The sequence below is a fragment of the Lissotriton helveticus genome, chromosome 10, assembly GCF_964261635.1.
Source record: "Lissotriton helveticus chromosome 10, aLisHel1.1, whole genome shotgun sequence".
Taxonomy (NCBI): domain Eukaryota; kingdom Metazoa; phylum Chordata; class Amphibia; order Caudata; family Salamandridae; genus Lissotriton; species Lissotriton helveticus.
In genome coordinates this window covers 94,492,935-94,519,157 of record NC_136071.1, presented here as the reverse complement: position 1 = coordinate 94,519,157, position 26,223 = coordinate 94,492,935, and the positions used below count along the sequence as shown (strand labels likewise).

The following is a 26,223-nucleotide window of genomic DNA, read 5'->3' as shown; positions in this document are numbered from 1 at the left end:
TCTAACCAGGGAACACACTCGGTAACTCTGGGCATTAAGCTTGCCTCATCTCTACAACGGCCCCCCACAGACGCCGGGGATGCCTGGTTTCACCCTGGAGATACCCAGAAAGGGACCATCTCACAGGGAAAACCAGGACGGGTTCCCTAGCGGTCTACAGCGCCAGGACACTCGGGTAGAGTAACAGTGCGCTTTACAAGTATCCAACATTACATTACATTATGAGCCTCCGTGTCCCATTTCGGTGGCTTCCCATCTCAAACAGTTGCATGGGTTGCTAGTGGCTAAGTGCATGGTTTTCAAGAGCAGGTGTAATTGGTACATCTCTATATGTGGCTCTGTCCTCCGAATTTAAGAGGTTCTAGAACCGAATAACGACACCTACAATATCATGGGACAACAATATTAAGGACAGAATATTCGGGGACAAAATATCGAAAGTAAAGTGCATACAGGGAAGTATAGATTTACTATTCTTAATTACACATCTACGTATCTTGAAGATATATCTACCACGTAAGGACATATATGTGGAGTTAGATATAGAAAATCTAGACTTGCTTACATCTCAGTATTTCTTTTAATATTTCGACCTCAATATTCTGTCCCAACGATATTGTGGGTTCAATATTTAGGGTGCACCCACCCTCGTAGCCTAAATGCCCATTCCTTGGTGCCCAACACCGATATGCCTCTTCCCAGCTGCGTCTTCTCTCCAAGAGCAAGAGACTTCGAATCAGATTAAGCGCTATTTCATTTATTGCGTCCAAACCAAGGAATTCCTTACCTTCTGAGCTGTAGCTTATTCCCAATCATTGGGGAATTTAGAAACAACTGAATCATGGCTTTTTCCCATCAGACTTCTCCTTATTCCACGCTCATCAGAAATCTTTAAGCTCCAGGATGCCCTTATGGGTATATGTATTAACAAAACAAACTTCCCTTTTCCTATTTGATATAAATGGAATAGATCCAATGTCTTCAAGCCCAAACAACTATACAGCTATACAAACCATAGGGCACTGTATACAAATTGCTATGTAAATTTGGTAACCTGGTAAGATCAGACCTTGAAAAAAAGTTTGTAGCTGTATCCAGCCCTAGCTGCAGGGCCAGACTGGAAACCAAAACTGGCCCTGGCAAAGAGCTCAGCCGGCCCCCCTGGGAGCGGCCGAACTGTTTGCCACGGCCGGTTTAGGCCGATTTTGTTTCAGGGGCCGATTGTGCAGCTACGCTACAAAAACGGCCCTGTAACAAAAATGGCCCCTAGGGACCCAAAATCACCCCCACCCTAGTGGCCCACTGGGGAAACACCTGGTGCCCCCTATGGCCAGTCCGGCCATGCCTAGCTGTATAGTCGCTTGGGCTTGAAAACATTGGATCTTTTCCATTTATATCAAATAGGAAAAGGGAAGTTTGTTTTGTTAATACTTATACCCACCCCTTTTCTAAAAGAAGGGTACCTCCCATTTTACCTTTACAACTTATGGGCTTTTGAACACTTTAGGAATCTTGCTAATAAATAAGGAAATCCGAGATTAATATGAGGTGGCGCAGATCCATCGCCGGGACCTCATGCCAGGCTATATAGTGAACAAATGTACCTCTGCCAAAATTCACTTCATGCAAGACATTTCCTTGTTCACCTGACTATCTCTCACGTTTCTAAGTAGAGATATCCTTAAAAGTACTTTGTAGCTCTTGTTGCTAATAAGTTATCAATACACTCGAAAAAGATTATAGGGATAAAATGTTTATCCTTTACTCATCTATAATTATTTCATCATTATACACTTCATATTACTTCCAAAATCTCCAAGCATTTCCAAAGCTCTAATTACAATCCATTTTACATTACGAGTGGAAAAAAAATTTAACTGTTAAATATTATACATATTTTCTCAAAACAAATCAACAGACCTACACATTCATGTGAATTCATCTTTTTTAATCCAAACATGAATAATAATTCCCCGAAAGAAATTTCACAATACCCCAACAATAAATGTATATGTAAAAGGAGGATTTCAGGTAGGACAATTAAAAACATCTGCAGTAATTTTGCTGAAAATATTTCTCATAGAGCCTTCTTTTTTATTTTTTATTTTTATTTTTTTATTTATGTTTTTTTTATACACATACAGGAAAAGAAAAACACACTTACAGGGAAGATGTTACATAGTTGGTACTTGGTGTGGCCCCCTTTTTAGCCTGGTTATACAGTTTTGGTAGGCTGTATGTGGGGTGGGAGAAACAGAAAGAAGAGTAAAGGGAAAGATTGAATAAGTAAAGAGAGAGAGAGATTAGATGGTACGTCATAGGGCATCCTCGGTGCAATGGGAGCGGTGTACCTTCTCGTTATTTGGTGCATTTTTTTTTATTTTGTGAGGCTCACTGATATCCTGAATGAAGAACAGCCCAATTGCTTTTTCAGTGGCTTTTAGGCAAAAATAGTCTTCCTGTACTTATTGTAGTGCATCATGGAACCAACTGAAGGTAGACATGGTAAGTTATAGCTCTTAAGATAACACCAGTTTAGAGTCCTAGTAAAGAAGTGGATTTTCCTTAACACCTGAAGCTCCAACATCATCACTGATGCCTGGATACCAAGATGTAATTTGGTCCTTGTTATTCAGTGATGGGAGCCAAGTGTTGACATTAGGGTTTGTAGTATTTGGGTATTAGAATTAGGGGCAGTTGATACTATGATGGTGAAACTAAAACTTAGCGCTACTGCAGACCAGAATTAAAATGCAGGGGCGGAGCTAGTATGGGTTGATGGGCCTGTCGCTGATCTGCTGTAGACTTGTCCAATGATTGGACGATTAATGGTTTAATACTTACTTCACATCAGAACGTTGAGCGTTACAGTCACCAATGGCTCGCAGTCTTCATTCCGTGTCATAGTGACGGAGCCATTGGATTGGGCTTCAGTCAGAGAAAACCATTTATGCTTAAACTGTAATAGCCTAGCAGAGGCTAATGGAGTGTGTAATGTGTACTCATGTTATTGAGTGTGCTGACAGCATATTGTCTTTTCCTATGCAGATCTGGGACACCGCTGGGCAAGAGAGGTTTCGCAGCGTCACACATGCCTACTACAGAGATGCCCATGGTAAGAGATCATATGTTTTTCTGTAATTTGACTAAGGTGGTCTCAGACGTGAAGGCAAGTTAAAAAAAACAATCTGAGAAAAAGAAAACGGGGATAAACCTGGTATTTTATCTGTTTTTGATTACAAGAGAATCTTTGCATCACTCATCTGTTGGTGAGCACCGCACCGTCATGTTCCATAGACCCGTTGTGGTCTGGTAAGGCTTTTTAAGATGTCGTTAGCTGAGGGAGGGTGCTTGGTATCTGTTTAGGAGTCAGCCTCCAGCAATGGTTGTCACAAGGCTTGGAACTAGGAGGCATAGGCTGAATCCCAAATGTTTGCTCTTTTTTTTTAATTCCACATTTCTCTTGGTTTTCTTTCCTCCGACCAGCACTTGCTATTTTGAGTGCACTCATGGAATTTTGTGAAATGAATGAGTTTCAGTGTGAATCACAGGGCCTTACTTAGAGTTTGATAAACAGGGTGCTCCACTACAAAAGTTGGTGCGACCCGCGACCCGCATCCACCAAACTCCCGGTCCTTCCACTCTATTTAGAGCCGGGTGAAGTGTCTTGTTTCTGCAGGCGCCTCCATAGACACTGTTGGCCGACACCCGACTGACACTAGGCCATTGGGCGTTGTACCTCAGAACGTCCACCATATCTAGAACAGGTTTTCCAATATTCTTTTTTCCTGTCAGTGACCACTAGGAGGAGCCTGGCAGTCCTGAACAGGAAAACAAATAAATCACCCGCACACACCGATGGCGTAACAATGGCCCCTGCAGCCCCCCGCTGTGCGGGAGGGGACCCTGAGCTCCAGGGCCCACCCTCTGGCACTGTGCATGGGCGGCAGGCCCCTGACCTGAGAGCTCCTGACTGTGTCTGTAGCGTGGGGAGCCCCCTCCATGTACTTTGCAGAGGGGTCCCCTCAAATTTCTTTGCACCAATGCCACACCCACTAAAAGAAAACTCCGAGCACACCAGGAACATGTGTTTGTCAAAGCCAAACTTCTAATTTGGGAGTGTCCTGGTGGGACGAGGTGCAGCCCACCAACCATTAAATAGACTCCTCAGTGTTCCCATGGCTGCGTTATTCCTCATTACTTACATGTGAAGGCCAGCAGAAATTAGCAAGCACTAATATTTCTAAGCTAATAGTTTGTTGTCCCAGTGCATCACTATGAGAAGATGTCTCTTGGAAGATGTAATGAACATCTCCCTATGCACAGAGCTGGCTTCCCTTGTCCATATTGGACCTGGTCAAGGTCAGGCTGACATTCAACTTAAACTGGCAATTGCCAGAAGGGCTGAGCTGCTGTAGAGGCATTGATAAGACTCTACTGATGGTTCAGGACCACTTGATTTCATCTCCTCTTGTTCCTCATTAGCATCTATAACAGGAATCTCTCACCTGTTTTACTAGTTAACAAATTCTGTCTGCTCACTGACACCTCTGCACCACTACGGTTCACCGTATGAAGGGCTGCGAGAGGGACATCCTGCCCATGCTGCTTGACGAATCCTGCCCGTGCCCATGCAGCTCAAAGGACACCCTGCCCATACTGCTTGAAGGGCATCCTGCCCACCATGCTCAAAGGGCATCCTGTCTGTAACGCTCTAAAGGCATCCTGCCCATTCTGCTCGATAGCATCCTGCCCGTGCCACTCGAAAAGCATCCTGCCCATACTGCTCAATAGCATCCTGCCCGTGCCACTCGAAAAGCATCCTGCCTGTGCCACTTGAAAGGCATTCTGCCCGTGCCGCTCGAAAAGCATTCTGCCCATACTGCTCAATAGCATCCTGCCCGTGCCACTCGAAAAGCATCCTGCCCATACTGCTCAATAGCATTCTGCCCGTGCCACTCGAAAAGCATCCTGCCCATTCTGCTCGATAGCATCCTGCCCGTGACACTCGAAAAGCATCCTGTCCATACTGCTCGATGCATCCTGCCTGTGCCACTCGAAAAGCATCCTGCCCATTCTGCTCGATAGCATCCTGCCCGTGCCACTCAAAAAGCATCCTGCCCGTGCCGCTCGAAAAGCATCCTGCCCGTGCCACTCGAAAAGCATCCTGCCCATACTGCTCAATAGCATCCTGCCCGTGCCACTCGAAAAGCATCCTGCCCATACTGCTCAATAGCATCCTGCCCATGCCACTCGAAAAGCATCCTGCCCATTCAGCTCGATAGCATCCTGCCCGTGCCACTCGAAAAGCATCCTGCCCATACTGCTCGATAGCATCCTGCCCGTGCCACTCGAAAAGCATCCTGCCCATTCTGCTTGATAGCATCCTGCCCATGCTGCTTGATAGCATCCCGCCCCTGCCTCTCGAAAAGCATCCTGCCCGTGCTGTTCGAAGGACCTCCAGCCCATGCCTCTTGAAAGGCACCCTGTCTACGCTGCTTAAAGTATTCAACAAAGTGATGGATGGAATGCTTGAATTAATCTCAGCCACTGGCAATTACTCAAGGCTGCATCACAATCCATCATTATTTTGCTCACCGTGCGACCTCACTTGGTACCTAACTATATGCAAATCAGCCTTTTTCCCCTGCTCTATTTGCAACAGCCCAGCCCAAACTGCCAAGCCTGGTCCTCCTTGAACCGGAACACAAGCAACCCAGGACCTCTTCACCCTAGTTATAGGCTCATCAGCCGGGTACAGCTTAGTTCCAGTGACACAGTGTGCACGGGACCCACGTCTGGGCATACCCATCCCGCTTAGGGCAAAAAATTGAAGTATACAAACAAGTGATGGATGGAATGCTTGAATGCATTTCATCCACTGGTCCTTTGTTTGGGGCCTTATCCCAGTCCAATGTTATTTTGGATACCCTCCCACCTCAGTTTGGACCCGGCTATATGCAAATCAGCCTTTGACCCTGCTCCTAATGGAACAGTCCAGCCCAAACGGCCAAGCCAGGTCCTCCCTGACTTGGAGCGCAAGCAACCCAGGTCTGGTTATGCCGTAGTTATGCGCTCACCAGCCAGGTACAGCTCGGTGCCAGTGACTAGGGCAAAACCAATCCTGGGTTGCTTGTGTTCTGGGTCAGGGAGGGCCTGGCTTGGCATTTCAGGCTGGACCGTTCCAATTGGAACAGGGTCAAGATTGATTGCATGTGGCTGGATACCAACCGCGGAGGCCTGTTGTGCAAAATAATGATGGGCTAGTATTCGCCCGGAGTAATTACCAGTGGTTGAAAATTATTCAGGCATTCCATCCACCACTATTCTGCATACTTCACGCTGCTTGAAGAGCATCTTGCCAACGCCACTTGAAGGGCGTCCTGCAAGCCCTGCTCAAAGCCTCTTAGTCCACCCCTGGACACATATCTTCACGCATTCGCTCACCTCGCACAAGCATGCACGTGCTGGCGCCTCCTGCTCATCACTTATGCTATGTTATCCCACAGGTGCAGGAGCAGTGTATACATTTCACATCCTTGGTATGACTTCCACCCTGAAAAACAAAGATGGAAAATGTGGTTTTCAAAGGAAAAGACAGGGGTCAGAACTTGGGGCATTTTTGCCAAACTTGATATGAGGAAGACCTTGGCCATCAGATGTCACATAAGATGCGACTGCTCAACAATCCAGGGTTATTCATATTTATCTTATATTAGGAGTGAGAGTGAGTCTCACTCTTCAAATGTCCATACATTGAATAAAACCCTACAGATCTGAAGAGTTGTCATAGTGCATAGGTGAACAGTTCCCCCTAGTAGCATCTTAGCGCAGTCAATAAGATCTTTAAATATTAAAACTTTATAAATTGGAATAAAATTTAAACCTGCAGGTATCAGCCTGCATGCATATCTGCACAGCCCTCGACAATATTGTATGAGCACGTGCGCTCAACCACAAGCGCGTCGCTGGCATCTTGAACCCTTGGTAGATATTATTGAATTGCGTTTCATTATATAACCTTATGACTTGATGTGACATTCCTTGCTTCTGCTACGAAATATCGCTTTTTTGTTTAATTTTAGATAGGCTTTTTTTTAACGTGGTGACGCTGTGTCCTGAAGGGCCTCAGAACTCTAAGGTTGTAGGGTTGTGCCAAGTTTCGAGTTCCCTTTGTTGTCACCTTGGTTTATGAGTAGCCCGACTATATAGTAATAGCTTACACCTTTTACTCACTTTTGTGTAAGACCTTCTCCTGTTAAATAAAAATAAATATTTCATGTATGCTATCTCTGCATCAAGTCCGGAGCCCTCCTATCTAGACCATATACTACTCGAGTCCGCGGCTTCAAAAATAGTTCAGACTACGGCAAATTTCCAATAGATTTTTGACTTGTGAGGTGGCCAATGAGGGTACTCCTCCCCTTTAGTCCCGGGGATTAGAGTTTACTCACCCTGCCCCCTTAGCTGGCTTTTTTTATTTTTGTTTTATGGGGGGTGGGGATCTCACAAAAACCCTGCCTCATCTGGTAAGAAACTTTTCTCTTGCTTTCAGCTATTCACTCAATGTATACATAGAGACCGCGGTAGGGACGCTGATAGTCTGATATTGCGTGCCGCGTTAATAGAGCCCTTTGGCTAATTCGCGTGGGTGTTGGTAGGCATACCTTGAATCTGGGACCTGTTTTGGGGCAATTGACTAGGCTCCCTTAGCATTTCAGGCACATTGCCATAGGACTCTATCAACGTGGCACGCAATATCGGACTATCATTGTCCCTACCGCGGTCTCTATTCCCTCGGATATTATGTTAGGAGCACTTTAACCATGTTGCACACAGCATTGTAATGCAAGCATCCCAACCATGGCTTATCGCTTTGGAAGATTTTAAAGTCCGGACGAAGGCGGGCAACAGATACTCAAGGCAAAGCTCATAAACATACCCCATTTTTGACCAGTCCGTGTGGAAAGTTTGGATATAACACGGCCATATAAAGAGGTTGCTTATACCTTTCATTCGTTCAATGACAATAAATTGTGCAATAAGATGTTATTCATCATGGCTTCCTGATGAAGGCTGTAGAGCCGAAACGTGCGTAGGTCAAACTCTTTTAGCCAGGTTGTATTTGCACGTTCCTACTAAATTAGCTGAGCTGAATTGAATCTTCTCCATCTTACTTTAACAAGCCATGAAGCCCTAGAATGTGTTGCCATTGATGCAAATTGAAACAATTGAAATTCGAATTGGGCCATCATATTACTATGTATTAAAAAGCGAATTGGCACATATAACTGCTGTGTAATAGAATAAAGATATATCTACACGCGGCAGACCCGGAAAATGAGATCGGCCGTGGACCAGGGTTCAATTCCCCGCCTCGGCGGTTCTCGGGCTCAAAATTCCATGGACTCGACAATTCTCGCTCCGGTGCCTACTCGACTCACGGGGTCACACTCTGCGACTCTGGGCAATAGCTTGCTTAATCTCCACTACGGCCCCTCGCGGTGGGATGCCTGGCTTTCACCTTGTGGATACCCTGCCGGGGTATCTCACAGGGGAATACCAGGACGGGTTCCCTAAGCAAGCGCCTTGAGACCCCTGGGTGATTCGTGTGCTATATAAATCGAAATACATTTACATTTACATATAGGTCTAGTTCCCATACAAACCTATACACCTCATTGCATCTGTTCTATAAGTATGAATGTGGAAGTGTGAGTGAACATTCAGGCCTGTTTCATTACTGAGATGGAGATACATATCGCTCGTTTAAATATGTATAATCATGAATAATGCATTTTTTGATAATGTATTGATTTAATGTACTTTGACCATTTCTTATGCACTATCTGTTTTTTTGATACTATTTTAAATTGCTTTTGATATATATATCTTGATCTGGGGTCTCTACTCATTTCTTTATCTGTTTGCCCATATGTTTAATAGTTGTCTAAGTATTTATGTATACATTGGTTGCTTAATCCCTGATTTAGGAACATATCCAGTTACAGGGGTACCCTCTTTTTTTGTACAATTGATTTCAGCTATTCATTACCATCATGTCCACAGCCAGAACTTTTCGTTCGCAGACCTAAAAGAACAACGGGAGCGAAAAGTTCCCTTGCCCAATGCAAAGCCCTTATTTTTAAGTTAACAAACTGAAATGGTCAAGATATATGCTAGTACACCTGCTGCCGGTGCCTGTACCTTAGGTAGGGGAGCATTACCAACCAGTATAGACCTCGGATGCAGGCTATAATGTCAGTCTTATTCCTTATGCTATCTCATTTCTTTGGCTTTTGTTCTTCACTTCATGTAACTCAAAGTGATGTATGTATGAATGAGTTGGGACATATGTAGTAGGCACCAGTGGCGGCCGGCAACATTAAAATATGGTAAGGAGTGATGCCGAACAAACTCACCATATATGTTGTACTTGCTGGCACGCAGGCTCTGGTTGCGGTCTCACTTCTTCCTGGAGCTCTCTTCGGTGGTGACGCAAACAGGAGAGGGAAGAACTTTCTCCCTTGTGCAGCGTGAATCCAACCAATCCTGGAGCTGCAGCACAGCTCCAGAATTGGTTGGATCCGGCTAACCCAGCGCTCATTTTGAACCTTGGGTCTTGGCTGCAGTCCCCTGACTGTTTCTCAGCCCTGGGATTGCTAGCTCTGAAATGTGCATGTCAGATTGGCTGGCTCTGGACAGCCGGCCAATCTGAAATGCCTACTGGCAGGGGTTGCAGTAATGGTGCATTTGCACGAATCAACCCCGCCCCCTGCCCTCGCGCTGTAACAGCGCAAACCTGCGACACATTATAATAAAATGGTATTTATTACTATTTTATTAACATGTGTACCTGCTGCGCTCACAGCAGGCGAGGCAATGCTCCTTCGCCATAATGGAGGAGCCGCCACTGATACGCACCTTGCTAATGAGAACCAGAGCACAGTAGATGGTGGAGGAGGAAATCACAGTTGAGTATCATGGAGATTAGGGAGGTGGCGGGTCGCGCGGGCTCTTCAACTCAGGACCAGGATTCCAGAGAAGCTGCAGGTTCTTAATCATGGTAATCCGTGTAAACATTTCAGAACTGACTGCCGGCTACACCTTAGCACTCATAAATGTGTCGGAATATTGCTGCACAAGGTAGTGTATTATAGTCATCGTAAAAACACATTTTAAAAAGGCTTCAGAGACATTTAGTATCTAACAAATAGTTGCTGGACCAGTGTGCGTCAGGAAACCCAGGTTACATATTGTTTAATCAATACTTAATTCAGAGGATCAGCATTTTATAGTAGTTAGCTGTGTGCCCCAGGCAGTAACTCTCATGGGCAGAACCCCATAGGAAATGCCTGACATTATTATAGCCTTATAGCCCGCCGTAGTGGGCTATACCGGCTATTAAAGGCCCGCTGAATCGTTAAAGGCCCGAGCCGAAGGCGAGGGACGTTAACGAAACAGCGGGACTTTAATAGCCGTATAGCCCTGCTATGAATGGCTATAAGGCTATTAGAACATTCTGCCACTAGAGGGCAGAATGTTCTAACAAATTAAACAAAGGGTTCTCGAAGCTCGAGGGGATATAAATCCCCTCGAACTTCGAGAAGCCTTTGTAGAACATTGGAATGTTGCTCTGCGGGCCTTTACCGGCCCGTAGAAGCAGGGAGCACTCCATCGTCTGCAATGGAGCTTCCAACATTCCAATGTTCTAATGCACATTAATGTTAACATTAACAGTGGAACACGGTGTATAAAATTCCTAATGGCTGCCCTACCAGACAGAAGTGGCTGTGATGTCATAAAGATGTCTGTAGCCAATGGGGGCCTCTTTGAGGAAATCGGTGTTATTATTGATCAATGGCTCGGACATTTCAATCGTGAAATTCCGTATGGCTTCCTCCTGTATACAGTTCACGCTTCGGCGAGTACTGGGGCATTGCTATGGTGAGTGAAGTAGAGAGTCTAGGCGTGAACACAAGTTTTGTGGCCCGCCAAGATGCTCTGCAAAAGAGGTGCAAGGCAGGCCTCATTGGCTTTCTGTTGAATGGGGATGCCTGCAATGCAGGGGGGGGGGAAAGGGGGGGGGGGGGCATTGGTCAGATGCGGCTCCTCCGCTAAGGCAGAGGAGCGTCACCACACTGCTCTCTGAGCTGTTCAAAAAGGAAAAGGAAAATACTAATAACGCAATGTAATTATCATTTTATTTTTCCGTACTGACTCAGTTGGTTTACATTTAGGTGCAGGACGGGACGGGGCTGGCCAGTGCCGGGGGAGGAATGTTGGGCATGCGCACTTATCATGTTCTCCACCCGACTGTATTGCACAGCCAGGTAGAGAACATGCACAGGCTCCCACTCGCTGTCTGAGCATCGAACCAGGCCGCTCTGACCAATCACGACCCTGCTGTCATGCTGGTGACAACAGCGTCCTGATTGGCTAGGGGAATCAGGGAGCCTGTGTGCTTTCGTGTTGCCGGGAGTCAGAAGAGAAGAGGATGGAGGCCGTACCCAGGTAAGTGCTATATATATATATATATATCTATATCTTTTTTCATTCCTTCCCCTGCTCTGCTTCACCACCTCTGTTTGGTAGCAGCTGCCACTGCTTGTGTTACAGCCCTGTTCCAGATCTATACCCTGGCACAGTACTGAATTCCATTCCATCCTCAATGCTGTCTACTTCTGAGCTTCGACCATCTGAGCAGATCCTGCACGCACCCCGCCTGCATAGGGTGACCAGGCGTCCCTGATTTGCTGGGACAGTCATGTTTTTTCACCAGCTGTACTGGAAGATTTTGGCCAATTCGGCTCAAGTCATATTTTTCAGAGAGGGTCAACTGAAAGCAGCTGGAGGCACATTTTTATGTTTTCCAAAGCGGAACTACTTAACAGCCCTTATTAGAAAGCAATTTAATTACTGGGCATGTTACTGGCTTTAAAATGTGTATTTTATTTCCTCAGGGCCTCATCTGAGTTGATGAGGACTGTCATTTTGTGACCTTCAGTTGACGTAAAATTGTGGTACTTCTTCTATTTTTATGTAATATCCCCTTTTGTGTTTTAACTTATTTTACCGGGTGGATGCCGTCCCCCTGCCACAAGCTGGACTGGACAATGATGGCATTACTTACCGGACCCACGCCCCATCAATCTCCAAACCTTGACGTACTTCGTGCATACGTTCACTCCGTTTCTTATTTCCGTTAGAACCATTTCTAACACCCCCCCTTAATTCACACTACTTTGAGCCAGCACTGCGTTACACATTAGAAACGCTTTACAGAGTTTGCCAATGAAGCGCACTTCTGTTTTCTCGTCTTTCTTGGAACAAAATGGTTTCCGTTAGGAGGGGAATGAGAAATTTCCTAGTTAGCACAAAGGAAAGTTTCAATTCTATTAAGGACGCGGAGGCGAGGATTATTCATATCCTTTCTCCATTTTATTAGACAGCAAGTTAAAAGTACAAGAGAAAAAACAGCCATGAACTACATAGCCCATGAGGCTCAGCGGTAGTCATGGTAACCAGGCAACCAATCATAGTCCAGCCAAGTGCATATGGGAAATCCCACGTCGTAGTCCTTCCTCTTTCTCTGCTGCTGGTGGAAGTTAAGGCCTCTATCCTCTATTCGGTTTTCTGATCGGAACCTAGGGTAAGGGAGAACATAATAATAGCCTGTCCAGAATAATTCGGAATGAACAATTCAAACATGGTAATGTGGAAACCACAGTAAAACAGCAACAAATAAGGTGTAAGTCATATAAGACAATAAGAAAATACAGCAATGATGAAGACATGATAATAATAACATAAAAGCATTACTTCTCTGATACGAAGAAACAGTCCTTGATACAGAAAAACCCAAGGGAGGGAGGCTAGACGAAGCCAGGGAGGGATAATCCTCGCCTCCGCGTCCTTAATAGAATAGAAACTTTCCTTTGTGCTAACTAGGAAATTTCTCATTCAATGTCAGGAAGCAGCGGCGAGGATTATGCAAGTTCAAAGCTTATTCACAACGAGAGTAGCGGCCTCGTGAATTGGCTTGAAATAAAAACTTTTTAAAAGTTGAATCAGAAGACCAATCAGCCGCATTCATAATGTCTTCCAATCTGCCCCGACTTGGACAGCCTTGGAAGCCATAGCCCCTCTAGTGGAGTGAGCTCCAAAGTTTCTGACATCGATGCCAGCCTCAGACATGATCCATTTAACCCATCGAGCAATGGTGGGAGATGAAACCGCTCGAAAAGGTTTCTTGATGGCAATGAGTAGTTGTCTTTCACCAGGAGGGCGAACCTCCAGAGTCATGTTCTCATAAGCCTTGAGGCATCACACAACACACAATTTAGGTGAATCTGGAAAAGCAGGATAAGATACTGACCTGGTATTACATTTAGTCCTCCTGGAAACTGTAAAGGTAACACCTTCAGGCGTAAAAACTCTGGCAGAAATGTCTAGAGCCCGAACATCAGAAGCCCTCTTGCAAGAGATAAAGCATAGGAGAATAGCCAGCTTAGCAGAAATCTCCTTACGGGACAGGTAGTCATTGTCTTGCCAAGATAAAAGATGACACAGAACCACGTTAACGTCCCAAAGGCCCGAGTAGCGGGGCTCAGGGGGACGGGAGAGGCGAATTCCTTTCAATAGCTTGCAAACCCATGGATGCTCCCCAACAGGAGACCCATCCACAAGAGAATGACCAGCAGAAATGGGTGACCGGAAATAATTAATGGTGCAGTACGCCAAATTTTTATGGAAAATATCAGCAAGGAAATTAACTACTTCAGTGACTGGGGAGCACACGGGATCCAGGTCTTTCGCCACACACCAACGAACCCAACGGTTCCAAGCTGATCGGTAGCGCTTGGTGGTACCCGGGGCTCAGGCCCGCTGAATGAGGAGTTCAGCGTCTCTCGAAAGCGAGTCGTTAGACCATCGTCCCCTGAAATCCTCCAGGCCATGAGAAATAGATGGCCTTGGAGAACCAGAGGGTGAGGATGGCCCAAGGGATCCATCAGAATGGTCTCGAAAGATGGCAACCAAAGAGGACTGTCCCACGACAGTTCTAGAAGGGACAGGAACCAAATCTGAGCTTTCCATATTGGAGTGATCAAGATCAGAGAGGCCCGTTGTCTGCGGACCTGGGCTGCAACTCTCTGAATGAATAGAAATGGGGGAAACGCATAAGCTGGGAACCCCGACCAATCCTGGAGGAAGGCGTCTACCACTTCCGCTCCCGGATCCGGTTTCCAACTGAAGAACCATGGAAGCTGGGCTTTCCATCTGGAAGCAAACAGGTCCACCAGAGGACGGCCCCAAAGGTCCGAGAGCTGGTGAAAAACTGCCGGATCCAGCCTCCAATCGCTGGCATCCCAAAAGTTTCTGGAGTTCCAATCCGCAACACTGTTCTATACTCCCGGAAGATATTCCGCCGTCACCGAGATTTGACGTTGAAGGCAGTAATTCCAAAAGTCCTTGGCAAGATCCGCCAGCACTTTGGAATGAGTGCCTCCCAGACGATTGATATACCGAACAGCTGTTGTATTGTCCATCCAAAGAAGGACACAATAGGAGACTCTGGTCGAGGTGAAAGAGCGAATAGCAAAGGAACCCGCAAGGAGTTCCAGGCAGTTGATGTGGAGATGTAACTCCTCCTCCGTCCACCTGCCCCCCACGGAGAGGGAACCGCAACGGGCTCCCCAGCCCTGGCGACTGGCATCCGATTCGATCACCAGATCCGGACGGGAGCCGAAAATCGCCCTCCCGTTCCAAGCATCCATGTGGTCCAGCCACCAAAGGAGTTCCGATTTGGCCTCCGTGGAGAGGGAGATCATTTCAGAGTAAGTGAGACCTTTGCAGCGATGAAAAGCTTTCAGTCTCTGGAGGGCCCTGTAATGAAGTGGCCCAGGAAATATGGCTTGAATTGACGAAGACAGTAAGCCCATGATTCTGGCCAATTGCCGAAGGGAAACCCTGTCCCGACGAAGAACCTTGTGAATCTCCTTCTTGATTTTGGAAATCTTCTGGGGAGGGAGATGCAAGGTGGCGTCCCTCGTGTTGATAAGAAACCCGAGGAAAGTCATGTCCTGAAGAGGGATTAGATCCGACTTCTGGGCATTGATGATGAACCCCAGAGATTGGAGAAGAGAAATTGTGACCTGCAGGTGAAGAAGAAGGAGGTCCCTGGACTGGTCCATAATGAGGATGTCGTCCAGATAAATGATCAGTCGAATCCCCTTGGTGCGGAGATGTTGGACTACAAGTCGCAGTAGTTTTGTGAAGCACCAGGGTTCTGAGGATAGTCCAAAGGCAAGAGTTCTGACCTCCTAAACCTGATCCCTCCACAGAAACTGGAGGAAATGGCAATGAGGAGGGAAGATCGGAACCGAAAGATAAGCATCTTTGAGATCCAACCGAACAAGCCAATCGTTCTGAAGCAGAAGGTCCCTGAGAAGATGGATGCCCTCCATCTTGAAATGACGATAAACTAACCATTCGTTGAAGGAGTGGAGGTTGATAACTGGTCTGAACCCTTTGTTCTTCTGTTGACCAGGAAGATATTGCTGAGAAAACCTCTCGGATGAAGGTGGGACGGAATAATGGCGCCTTTTAAAAGCATATCCTGAACCTCTCTGTCTATGAGCGCCTGATCTGAGGCGGAAAAAACCAAGGGGCGAGGTCGAGAGAGTTGAACGGGGGACCCGTAGAATTCCATGTGAAACCCCTGAACAGTCTCTTGAATCCATGAATCTGAAGTGATATCTGTCCAATTTGCTAGGAACAGCACAATCCTGCCCCCTAGACGCACCGGGGAGAGCAGAGGAATGCTTACCGTTGAATCCTTTGGAAGAGGACTGGTTTCCTCCAGAGCCTCTGCCCTGGCCTCTGCCTCCACGAGATGGATAGAAGGAGCCTTGTCTCCCATCATTCCAACGGTTGTTTCGCTTGCCTTCACCTCTATTGGAGCCTTGTTGGAACTGGCGGCCGGTAGAGTGACCCCTGCCTCTGCCGGCCCCAGCAAAAACCTTATTTGGAAAAATCTATTTCATTGAGGCTTGCGCTTCATTGAGTGCCGAGAAGGTTGCCACAAACTTGCCCAACTCCTTCACAAAGGGATCACCAAATAAAGTGCCCTGAGCCACAGAACCTGCCTCAGACGAGGACAATGCCCCTAACTTAGGGTCAATTTTGAGGAGGAGGGAACGGCGACGCTCGGCAGAGAGTGCACAGTTGGCATTGCCTAAAAGGCACATGGCCCTCTGTGCCCACCCCGCTACGTCGTTGGTGGGGAGAGGTTGAACTGACTTCCTAGAGCGTTGTGCTAGCTCAATAATCTTAGTAAGGGGGCCCACCACGTCCAGAAGTTTATCCTGGCACGCTCTCCAAGATCTGTCAATACCTTTCTTTGGGTCCTTCATGTATTTAGCAAAGAAAGTACACAATTTCCGGAGTCGCTGCAACCCCATTAGGGAGGGTGGGGCGAGGACACTCAGACTGCAGGCGAGAACGCACGTCCTGAGACAGGGGTTGTCGCACCTTAGCGGCTACATAGTTCGCAGTCATCTTGTCTGGAACCCACTCAGTGAAACGAGGGCGGTATATACAATTTGGGTCAAACATCTCCGGATGAACCGGTTCGCCCTCACCTACTTCCGAGCCAGTGGACCTAGGGCGCCAAGACATTCCAGAATCCACCAAGTCCTCGGAGGACTCGTCGTCATCATCAAAAACCTTGTCATCGTCACCCTCTCCCTCTTCGGGAAACCCTTCCTCCGGGTCAAGGTCCTGGGTGGCCTCACCACCAATAAAGCCGGGTGAGTCGTCCTCCCGGTAGGGTGCGCTTCTAAGCGTGCGCGCACTCTTATGAAACACTTCAGCAAGCCTGTTGGAGCCTTCCAGGTGCCCCGCGTCACGCTTTTTGGACTTACGTGGTACCACAGTGTGCACACCCCTAGGCCCCGCCCCGCTGTCTCCCAGTATGCCTGAGTGAGATTTAAAAACATGGGCAGACAGTTTATTTACGCTGTCCTGCAGAGGGGCAAGCGCCTGGGCAATTGCCGAAGATAGGAGCTTGTCGACCTCTGCAGGAGGGCGGCTGAGGGGGGTCTGTTCAACAACATCTGCATTGAATGTATATTCATGGTCCTGACGAGACTGCATGGTGATAGAGGGATGGGCACCCATAAACTAAACACCCAATAAAAGTAAAGTGGGTTCCCCCAACACAGGCACCCAATATCCAGAATATCAGTGTGAAACACAATGCCAACAAAACAAAGTCAGAATAATGGCAAACACTTGGGCCAAGCCCGTCAAACCTACCGCTGCAAACGCGGTGTCAATGAAGGGGGGAGGAGGACAGAACCACAAAAAGCAAAGCGCAAAGCCTCCTGCGCGTTTCTACCACAAGCGCGTACAGGGCGCTGTGGAGAAAAATGAAGCGCCGGCAAAGTGTCGGAAAGGACACCACACAACCCCCACGCGCACAGTAAAGACGCTCGGGCGAAAAACCTACCGCGTCAGCAACCAAGCGGGAGACCCGCTAACAATAAGCAGTACACAGGGAAAAAACAACTGTCAATACACCATAACAAACTGCCCACGCCACAAGCCCAAGAAATGTCGCAGTAAGGAAAGCAGGGACTTAACTGACGGGGCAGCAATAGAGAAAGAGGAAGGACTACGACGTGGGATTTCCTATATGCACTTGGCTGGACTATGATTGGTTGCCTGGTTACCATGACTACCGCTGAGCCTCATGGGCTATGTAGTTGATGGCTGTTTTTTCTCTTGTACTTTTAACTTGCTGTCTAATAAAATGGAGAAAGGATATGCATAATCCTCGACTCCGCTTCCTGACATAGAATTGCAGCATTCCCTATGAGCGTTTTCTTTTCCATTGATAGAAGTCTATGGTTTTTACCTTTCGTGACGTCACTTCCTGTTGTGACGTCACTTCCTGTCTCTGAGCGTCCCCCCACTTCTTTATTTAGGACTTGTGCCCTGATCAAAACCCTATCTCCCTGTCCAACTCCACCTGCACTCGCTACAACTCTTACCTGCGTGGGAAGGGTTGTAGCATCCATCAAACGACTTTCAGCCACCAGATACCCTATCTACGTAAAATACCTTTCAGAAGCAAGTCACCACCAGCAAAGGAGAGGCAGGTGCAACGTCACCTGAAGAGGATTCAGAAAGCACCACCCACCTTCAGTTTCCGTAAAATTCTGATTAGAACGCTTTGGATTTTGTGATCCACTAAAAAAGTAATAAATAAATAAATCGACCCAAATGGATTTTATTTCGCAGGCGTGGGGTAAAGAATATGATTGTCAGAATATCTCCTGACATAATTATTGTGTCTTAAATATTATATATATTAATATGACCATTTAGGAGTTAATAATTAAAAAAACTGCACCGAATGGCGCGATATTTTTGTAAATGATATCTAACATAAAATATTTATGTGAGGCGGTATTTGTGTCAACTGTATTCTGGCATACAACTATTTCAGCCCAAGAGCTCCTGCCAAGAGCGCGGTAAAGTGCTTTTCATTGCGGTGATGACTTCAGCCGCTGCTGTCGGTGTCTGATAAATGTACAGCCTGGGCACAATAGTCATTGCTCAGTTCAATTTTAGTGGCTTCAAGGATGATTTCATGTCCAATAGGGCATCCCAAGCTAATACATTTCTCAGAACTCTCTGGCCAGTCTTGGTCTGAGATTGTGTTTTTTGTTATATAATGTTTTTTAGCTGCAAGACCCAGGGAGGTCCGCCATGATCTATAGGGTACGGTTGTATGTCGTTACAACGCAATCCGTTGCAACGCATGCCGTTACCACTCATGCGTTACAACGGAATGCTTTTTGTTCGCATATCCTTTTCCACGAATATTCCTTTACCACGCATAGATTTACACCGATTTTCGTTGTAAATTTATGCATGTTAAAGGCATACTCGTGCTAAAGGTTATACCCCTCCCCCCAATCCTTCCTATATTTAGCCCTGCCCTTAACTCTCAATCTTTTTTTTAAATTAAAATGCCCCTTACCTCTTCACATTGTCTCCTGTCCTTCATCTTCCTTTTTGACGTCGGAAGTCGTAAAGAGGAAGTGGAAGTTTCTTTCCGTTTCCTCTCTAACAACTCTGATTTCCTCCACTTCACTTCACATCAGGTGCGTTTTTTCTGGGGGGGGGGGGGTGGGGACCCCCCAAGCCCCCTTTTTATTCCCTCGCTTTTTTTGGGGGGGTAGACCCCCCAAGCCCCCTTTTTCAAATTTTCACCTTTACGACACATGCCTTTACTACGCATTTCGTAGTAAAGGTATGCGTGGTAAAGGCTCTCGTGGTCACCACGCATGCGTTGTAATGCATGCGTGGTAAAGGTTTGCGTGGAAACGGCTACGTTGTAGTGGCCGTTTACCATAGGGGGGCAGGATTTCAAAACAAATAGATCATTTTTGCCCAAAACATGAGTATCTGCAGCACTTTTCACCTCACCCACAATTCCCTGGTATGTATAAGCTTGCAAGGGGAACATCCCATGGGTTTTTCTCCCACTGCTTCCCATATGTTTTCAACGAAGACGTAAATGTTTAAGGTTTAAAGTAACCAAGAAGCAGACGGTGATGTGATGTGAGAAGGGATCTTTCAAAAAACTGATAGTGAAAAATAAATATGTTTGCCTCAGCATAGCTGCCAAGTGTCTCAAGCCCTTGCATGATGAGCTACTTCAGTCCAGGTCTTTTGTTTGAATTCTGGTGCTTGCAGTTCTGGTTTTATAATGGAATAAACAAGACTACAATTCCCAGAATTCAAAGAAAAAGCCAGGACTGGAGCCGCTCAACAGAAGTGACCTGGGAAACTTCATACGCCTGACTGTTTTCTTAAAAAATATTTAGGGGTGGAGATAGGGCTTTTTAAGTTCGATTCCTCTGTTCTTTAAATTGCTGTAACTTTCTTCTGTATTCCTAACCCTCTTCCCCGTTTTTACTCCTGTGATTGTAAATTGCGCCTGTAAAGCTCCAAGTGAGCAACAGCTCCCTGTCTACACAGAGACCGACACATGAAAAATGCAGGATAGTCAGTAGTTACCGCAAGGTTCTGCGGTGTTAACAGCAATTGGGATAAAAAATATAATTTTTACATGTTTAGATCAGGCTTCTCCAACAAATAGCTCGTGAGCTACTGGTAGCTTTCTGGCTACTTGTACATTGCCAAGGCCGGACAGGGAACCTAAACCGGCCCTGGAACACAGCTCGGCCAACCCAAGGGAGGGGGGGCATCCAAGCTGTTTGCAAGGGCCGGTTTCGGCTACTTTAATTACAGGGGGTCGATACTACAGCAAAGCTGCAAAACCGGCCCCTGGTAACAAAAAACAGCCCCCAGGGGTCCAAAACCAGCCCCCACCTTGGCGGCCCACTGGGGAAACGCCCGGTGCCCGCTACGGCCAGGCCAGCCCTGTACGTAGCTCTCCTGTATGCAGCCCAGCCTGCTCAATTAGAAGCTTTTGAGGGTCGAATTAATATTTGTATCCAAAAATTAAAAAATGTATTCAAGATGGAAATGTGTGCACTTTCAGAACTCATAAGCAGATGTTTGAAGAAAAATAGTTTGTGATATTTGAGTGATTTCATGACACTTTGGGCAAACATACTATGAGTATTAATACATTCATGCCAGGGGCATTGCCGCTATGGCCGTCATGTATTACCCATATAGAGGTGACGTTCCAAATTTATGAAGCCTTCTTCACATTACTGCTGGCAACCCTTCTTGATGCACTGAGGTGATGACTGCTAGTAGCTGTGCAAGTAGTGCCCATAAATGCAGCCTTGTGTGATGAGGCCACTATGATCACACTGATGTTAGTAGCTCGGGATGATTTTCATTGAACATTAGTAGCTCTTATTACAGAAAAGGTTGGAGACCACTGGTTCAGATTTTAGAGCCATTGTAGTCAATAGGAAATAAAACATGTTATAAAGGTTTTATAAGTGTCTTTATGGGTCTTTCTCGTCGGACGGACGTTAAGGGGTTGACCAGGGCATGGATTGTCAGCAGGAGTTTTTACAAGAGATGAGTAACTACAGGGGCGGCTCTAGGCTCATGGCGGCCCTGTGCAGGGAGCGTAGGTAGGGGGCCCCGGAAGAGGGGGGCCGACGGGGGATCAGGGTGTTTGGAAGTGGAACAGAGTCGGAGGCCGCCAAATCCCTGCCAATGGCTGCCACGCAAATATGTATCCATCCTTAGAGGATTATTATATCAAGGATCTATATTGGCGGGGTGGCCCCTGGGGTTTGGTGGCCCTGTGCAGGTGCACAGCTTGCACATGCCTAAGGCCGCCCCTGGTAACTACATTGTAAGCTGAAGCGTCCATTTGCCACCACTTCCACAGCGAAATCCAACCAAAGTTTAAAGATGGTCGGGCAACGCTGACTACACTGTGGGAGGACAGCTACAACATACGATTGTGCCATTTCTACAACTTGAGTTAACAATGTACCCAAGCTGGGTTCGGAGCTCCTTCATTTTCGTATAAATTAAATTTCAAGTGCTACTGACATCATGACAGAAACATCTACATTTCTCAAGGGTTCTCAACTTTACAGAGCACAAATATTTGGCCAAAAAGTGCCCAATGCCGACTCTTAGCAGAGTTAAACCATACGGCATGAAAACCAAAGGAATATTTGAGTTTGGCAGAGGATAGGAAAATCACCCTTTGTGGGCTTGCAAACATCTGGGTCTTGTGCCCCCTTCCAGAGGTGGCATCTGCACATACTTCCGCAGTCAGATCCCCGTCTGTAGCTTTCCAGAAGCATCTGCTATGTGGACTTTTATATACTCCACATACAGTCTAAGAGGACTACCTGGAGGTATCCTAGAAAATAAAGTGCAGGTGAGGATTGTGGTTTAGAGTAGGTGGCCTCAGATTCTAGGTGATGGTGTGCACTACAAGGGATGGCACTGGTGTAGGTTCAGTCCCATCCCTTTCTCTTATACTTCCCAATAAACAGTCTCCAAGACCTAAATAATGAGATGTGGCCATCCTCAAAGATGCTAAAGAAAGGATCAGTGCTCCATGCTTTCAGGAATCTGCACTGTGGCATGGGATCACCCTCAGTGGAGGGGGAGCAGGTGAGGCATGTTGTAACTTCCTCCTCTACTCCTGAAACCCAGTTCACTAGTTTACAAATCAGTGGGGCCAAAGAACTGCAATGGTCACAGTGGTCATTTGAACTCTGAAGGACAGTGGATAAGATGCCCTGGGGCATGCGTATGAAAGGGAGTGGTAGTTGGGAAAGAGTGAACAAAAGGAACGTCTTGCCTGGAATCAGAGGAGTAGGCACACCAGTAACTGTATTTGGGGAAGAAGGCGACACGGGAGGAACACTCAACATGTTGTTTTTGAAAAAAAGGGTGGTTGGTAAATTAGAACAGAAAGGGGAATGCCTTATTGAATTATAAGACATAAAACACCCTAATTGCACAGGAAAAGGATGTTTCACTTAACAGTTCTATGAAAGGCTCAGAGTACAAAGCATCTCAGCCCCTGGCCTAGTACCTCTACATGGATTGGCTTGATAACTTTTAATATCCTTATAATGCACACTTCCCTGCATTTTATCCCATATATATTGCTTTCTTTCTATATAGTCGGGTGCCATAGGACAAAGAATCCACACTATCCAATCCACAAAAGTAGTTTCTTAGCAACTGCTTCATTGTGTATTCCTGCCACATCGCTAAGGACGTAGCGACAACTCCTGGATGATAGCGAATTATGTACCTCATATTCTCTCCGCTTGTGACAGTCATCACAGGATAAGGCAGGCTCTCTCCACCAAGAGAAGTGCCTGAGCTCTCTGCTTGCGATAGCAGACGGCGAATAGCTTAGAAGAGCAGGACACAATTGCTCCTAAGAGAATTACCTTTCAGCTCGGTTTTTGCAATTTGTATTCTAGGACGAGTACAGAAAATATATTTTACTTATTTCCAAAGGTTTCAACTTTGAAGCAGTCCTGGTGTTTAGATCTGCTTCTATGAAGTCCTGAAACTGCTTTTCTCAGAACCCATTAAACCATACAATAGTTTATGTTGTATACATGTATTCGCATTTTGTTTAGTGCAACATTTGCATTGTTTTGCAGAAAACATGAATGTCATATATGTTCAAATGTGAGATATTAAAGATTCCAGGCTAGAATCTTGTTTTAAGAACTTCTGGAAAGAAGTAATCGTTTTCGACTATTCAGTACTACCTGAGATATTGCTTTTTTGGTTTGACTTTCTTTTAAATGTGCAGCTGTTAAATTGCAGTCTCTGTCATATGCACTGTTGATAACGCCCTTAACGTCTGAATGTGACCAATTGATTCTTTAAATCATAGTCACCAGCCTACCTTAAAAGTATAAAAATGCATTCATGAAGTCATTAGTTTTTGCACAAAGTAAATCTGGGGGGGGGGTATAGATACACTGCAGTGTTGTTCCTTTCCTGTCTAGATACACTGCAGTGTTGTTCCTTTCTTGTCTAGATACACTGAAGTGTTGGTCCTGCCTAGAAACATTGAAGTCTTGGTCCTATCTAGATACACTGCAGTCTTGATCTTCTCTAGATGCACTACCGTCTTGGTCCTGTCTAAATACACTGCAGTCTTGGTCCTGTCTAGATACACTGCAGTCTTGGTCCTGTCTAGATACACTGCAGTCTTGGTCCTGTCTCTGTGTTCTCTAAATACACTGCAGTCTTGGTCCTGTCTAGATACACTGCAGTCTTGGTCCTGTCTAGATACACTGCAGTCTTGGTCCTGTCTAGATACACTACAGGTTTGGTCCTGTCTAGATACACTGCAGTGTTGTTCCTTTCTTGTCTAGATACACTGCAGTGTTGGTCCTGCCTAGAAACACTGCAGTCTTGGTCCTGTCTAGATACACTGCAGTCTTGATCTTCTCTAAATACACTACTGTCTTGGTCCTGTCTAAATACACTGCAGTCTTGGTCCTGTCTAGATACACTGCAGTCTTGGTCCTGTCTAGATACACTGCAGTCCTGCTCCTGTCTAGATACACTGCAATCCTGCTTCTGTCTAGATACACTGCAGTCTTGGTCCTCTCTGGATACATTGCAATCTTGATTCTCTCTGGATACACTGCAGTCTTGGTCCTGTCTATATACATTCTGTCTTCGTCCTGTCTAGATACACTGCAGTCTTGGTCCTGTGTAGATACACTGCTGTCTTGGTCCTCTCTTGATACACTGCAGTTTTGGTCCTGTCTAGATACATTCTGTCTTCGTCTTGTCTAGATACACTGCAGTCTTGGTCCTGTGTAGATACACTGCAGTCTTGGTTCTGTCTAGATACACTGCAGTCTTGGTCCTGTCTAGATACACTGCAGTTTTGGTCCTCTCTAGATACACTGCAGTCTTGGTCCTGTCTAAATAAACTGCAATCTTTAGTCCTCTCTAGATACAGTCCAGTCGTCGTCCTGACTGGATACATTGCAATCTTGATTCTCTCTGGATACTCTGCAGTCTTGGTCCTGTCTAGATACATTCTGTCTTCGCCCTGTCGAGATACACTGCAGTCTTGGTCCTGTGTAGATACACTGCAGTCTTGCTCCTCTCTTGATACACTGCAGTCTTGGTCCTGTCTAGATACACTGCAGTCTTGGTCCTGTCTAGATAAACTCCAGCGTTGGTCCTGTCTAGATACACGGCAGTCTTAGTCCTGTCTAGATACACTGCAGTTTTGGTCCTGCCTAGATACATTGCAGTCTTGGTCCTGTCTAGATACATTCTGTCTTCGTCCTGTCTAGATACACTGCAGTCTATGTCCTGTCTAGATAAACTCCAGTTTTGGACCTGTCTAGATACACTGCAATCTTGGTCCTGTCTAGATACACTGCAGTCTTGATCCTGTGTAGATACACTGCAGTCTTGGTTCTGTCTAGATACACTGCAGTCTTGGTCCTATCTAGATATACTGCAGTCTTGGTCCTCTCTAGATACACTGCAGTCTTGGTCTTGCCTCGATACACTGCAGTCTTGGTCCTGTCAAGATACACTGCAGTTTTGGTCCTCTCTTGATACACTGCAGTCATGGTCCTGTCTAGATACACTGCAGTTATGGTCCTGTCTAGATAAACTCCAGTCTTGGTCCTGTCTGTCTAGATACACTGCAGTCTTAGTCATGTCTAGATACACTGCAGTCTTGGTCCTGTCTATATACACTGCAGTTTTGGTCCTCTCTGGATACACTGCAGTCTTGGTCCTGTCTAGATACACTGCAGTTTTGGTCCTCTCTTGATACACTGCAGTCTTGGTCCTGTCTAGATACACTGCAGTTATGGTCCTCTCTAGATAAACTCCAGTCTTGGTCCTCTCTTGATACACTGCAGTCTTAGTCATGTCTAGATACACTGCAGTCTTAGTCATGTCTAGATACACTGCAGTCTTGGTCCTGTCTACATAAACTGCAGTTTTGGTCCTCTCTAGATACACTGCAGTTTTGGTCCTCTCTAGATACACTGCAGTCTTGGTCCTGTCTAGATACACTGCAGTTGTTGTCCTCTCTAGAAACACTGCAAATGTTAGTCCTGTCTAGATACAGTCCAGTCGTTGTCCTGTCTAGATACACTGCAGTCTTCGTCCTGTCTAGATAAACTGCAGTTTTGGTCCTCTCTAGATACACTGCAGTCTTGGTCCTGTCTAGATACACTGCCGTTTTTGTCCTCTCTAGAAACACTGCAAATGTTAGTCCTGTCTAGATACAGTCCAGTCGTTGTCCTGTCTAGATACACTGCAGTCTTGGTCCTGTCTCTGTGTTCTCTAAATACACTAAAGTCTTGGACCTGTTTAGATACATTGCGTCTTGGTCCTGTCTTACATGGGTCCCCAACATCCAACTACATACACCCACCCCTACCCAATCCCCATCCCTACCACGGTCACTTACAATGAGCAAAGATAAAAGTCTGATAGAATTGATTGGAGATATATGCTTTTTTGATAGAGCCCACTGAAATTGGGCAAGAGTTATCATAAGCTCAAATACTTGCTGCAGGACATTCTGAGTGAGTCCCTAAACCTTCACTGAAAGAAGGTTTGCTGGCAGTGCAATGCAAGACTCCAAAGAGGTGATTGAAAAGAAAATCGACCCATTGGCCATTGATGTGAACTTTTTCCATGCAGAACTTCCTAAGTTCTTGCAGAGGGGCT

The 26,223-nt window shown here is 46.1% G+C and overlaps 1 protein-coding gene across 1 annotated transcript in view; it reads left to right on the top strand.

Moving 5' to 3' along the window:
• The window catches only part of RAB26 (RAB26, member RAS oncogene family), a 904,454-nt gene that overhangs the window by 469,791 nt on the left and 408,440 nt on the right, over positions 1-26,223 (top strand). The window contains exon 4 of the mRNA XM_078664850.1: positions 3,049-3,115. Coding sequence (XP_078520976.1) covers positions 3,049-3,115 — 67 coding nt within the window. The remainder of the gene's footprint in view (positions 1-3,048; positions 3,116-26,223) is intronic.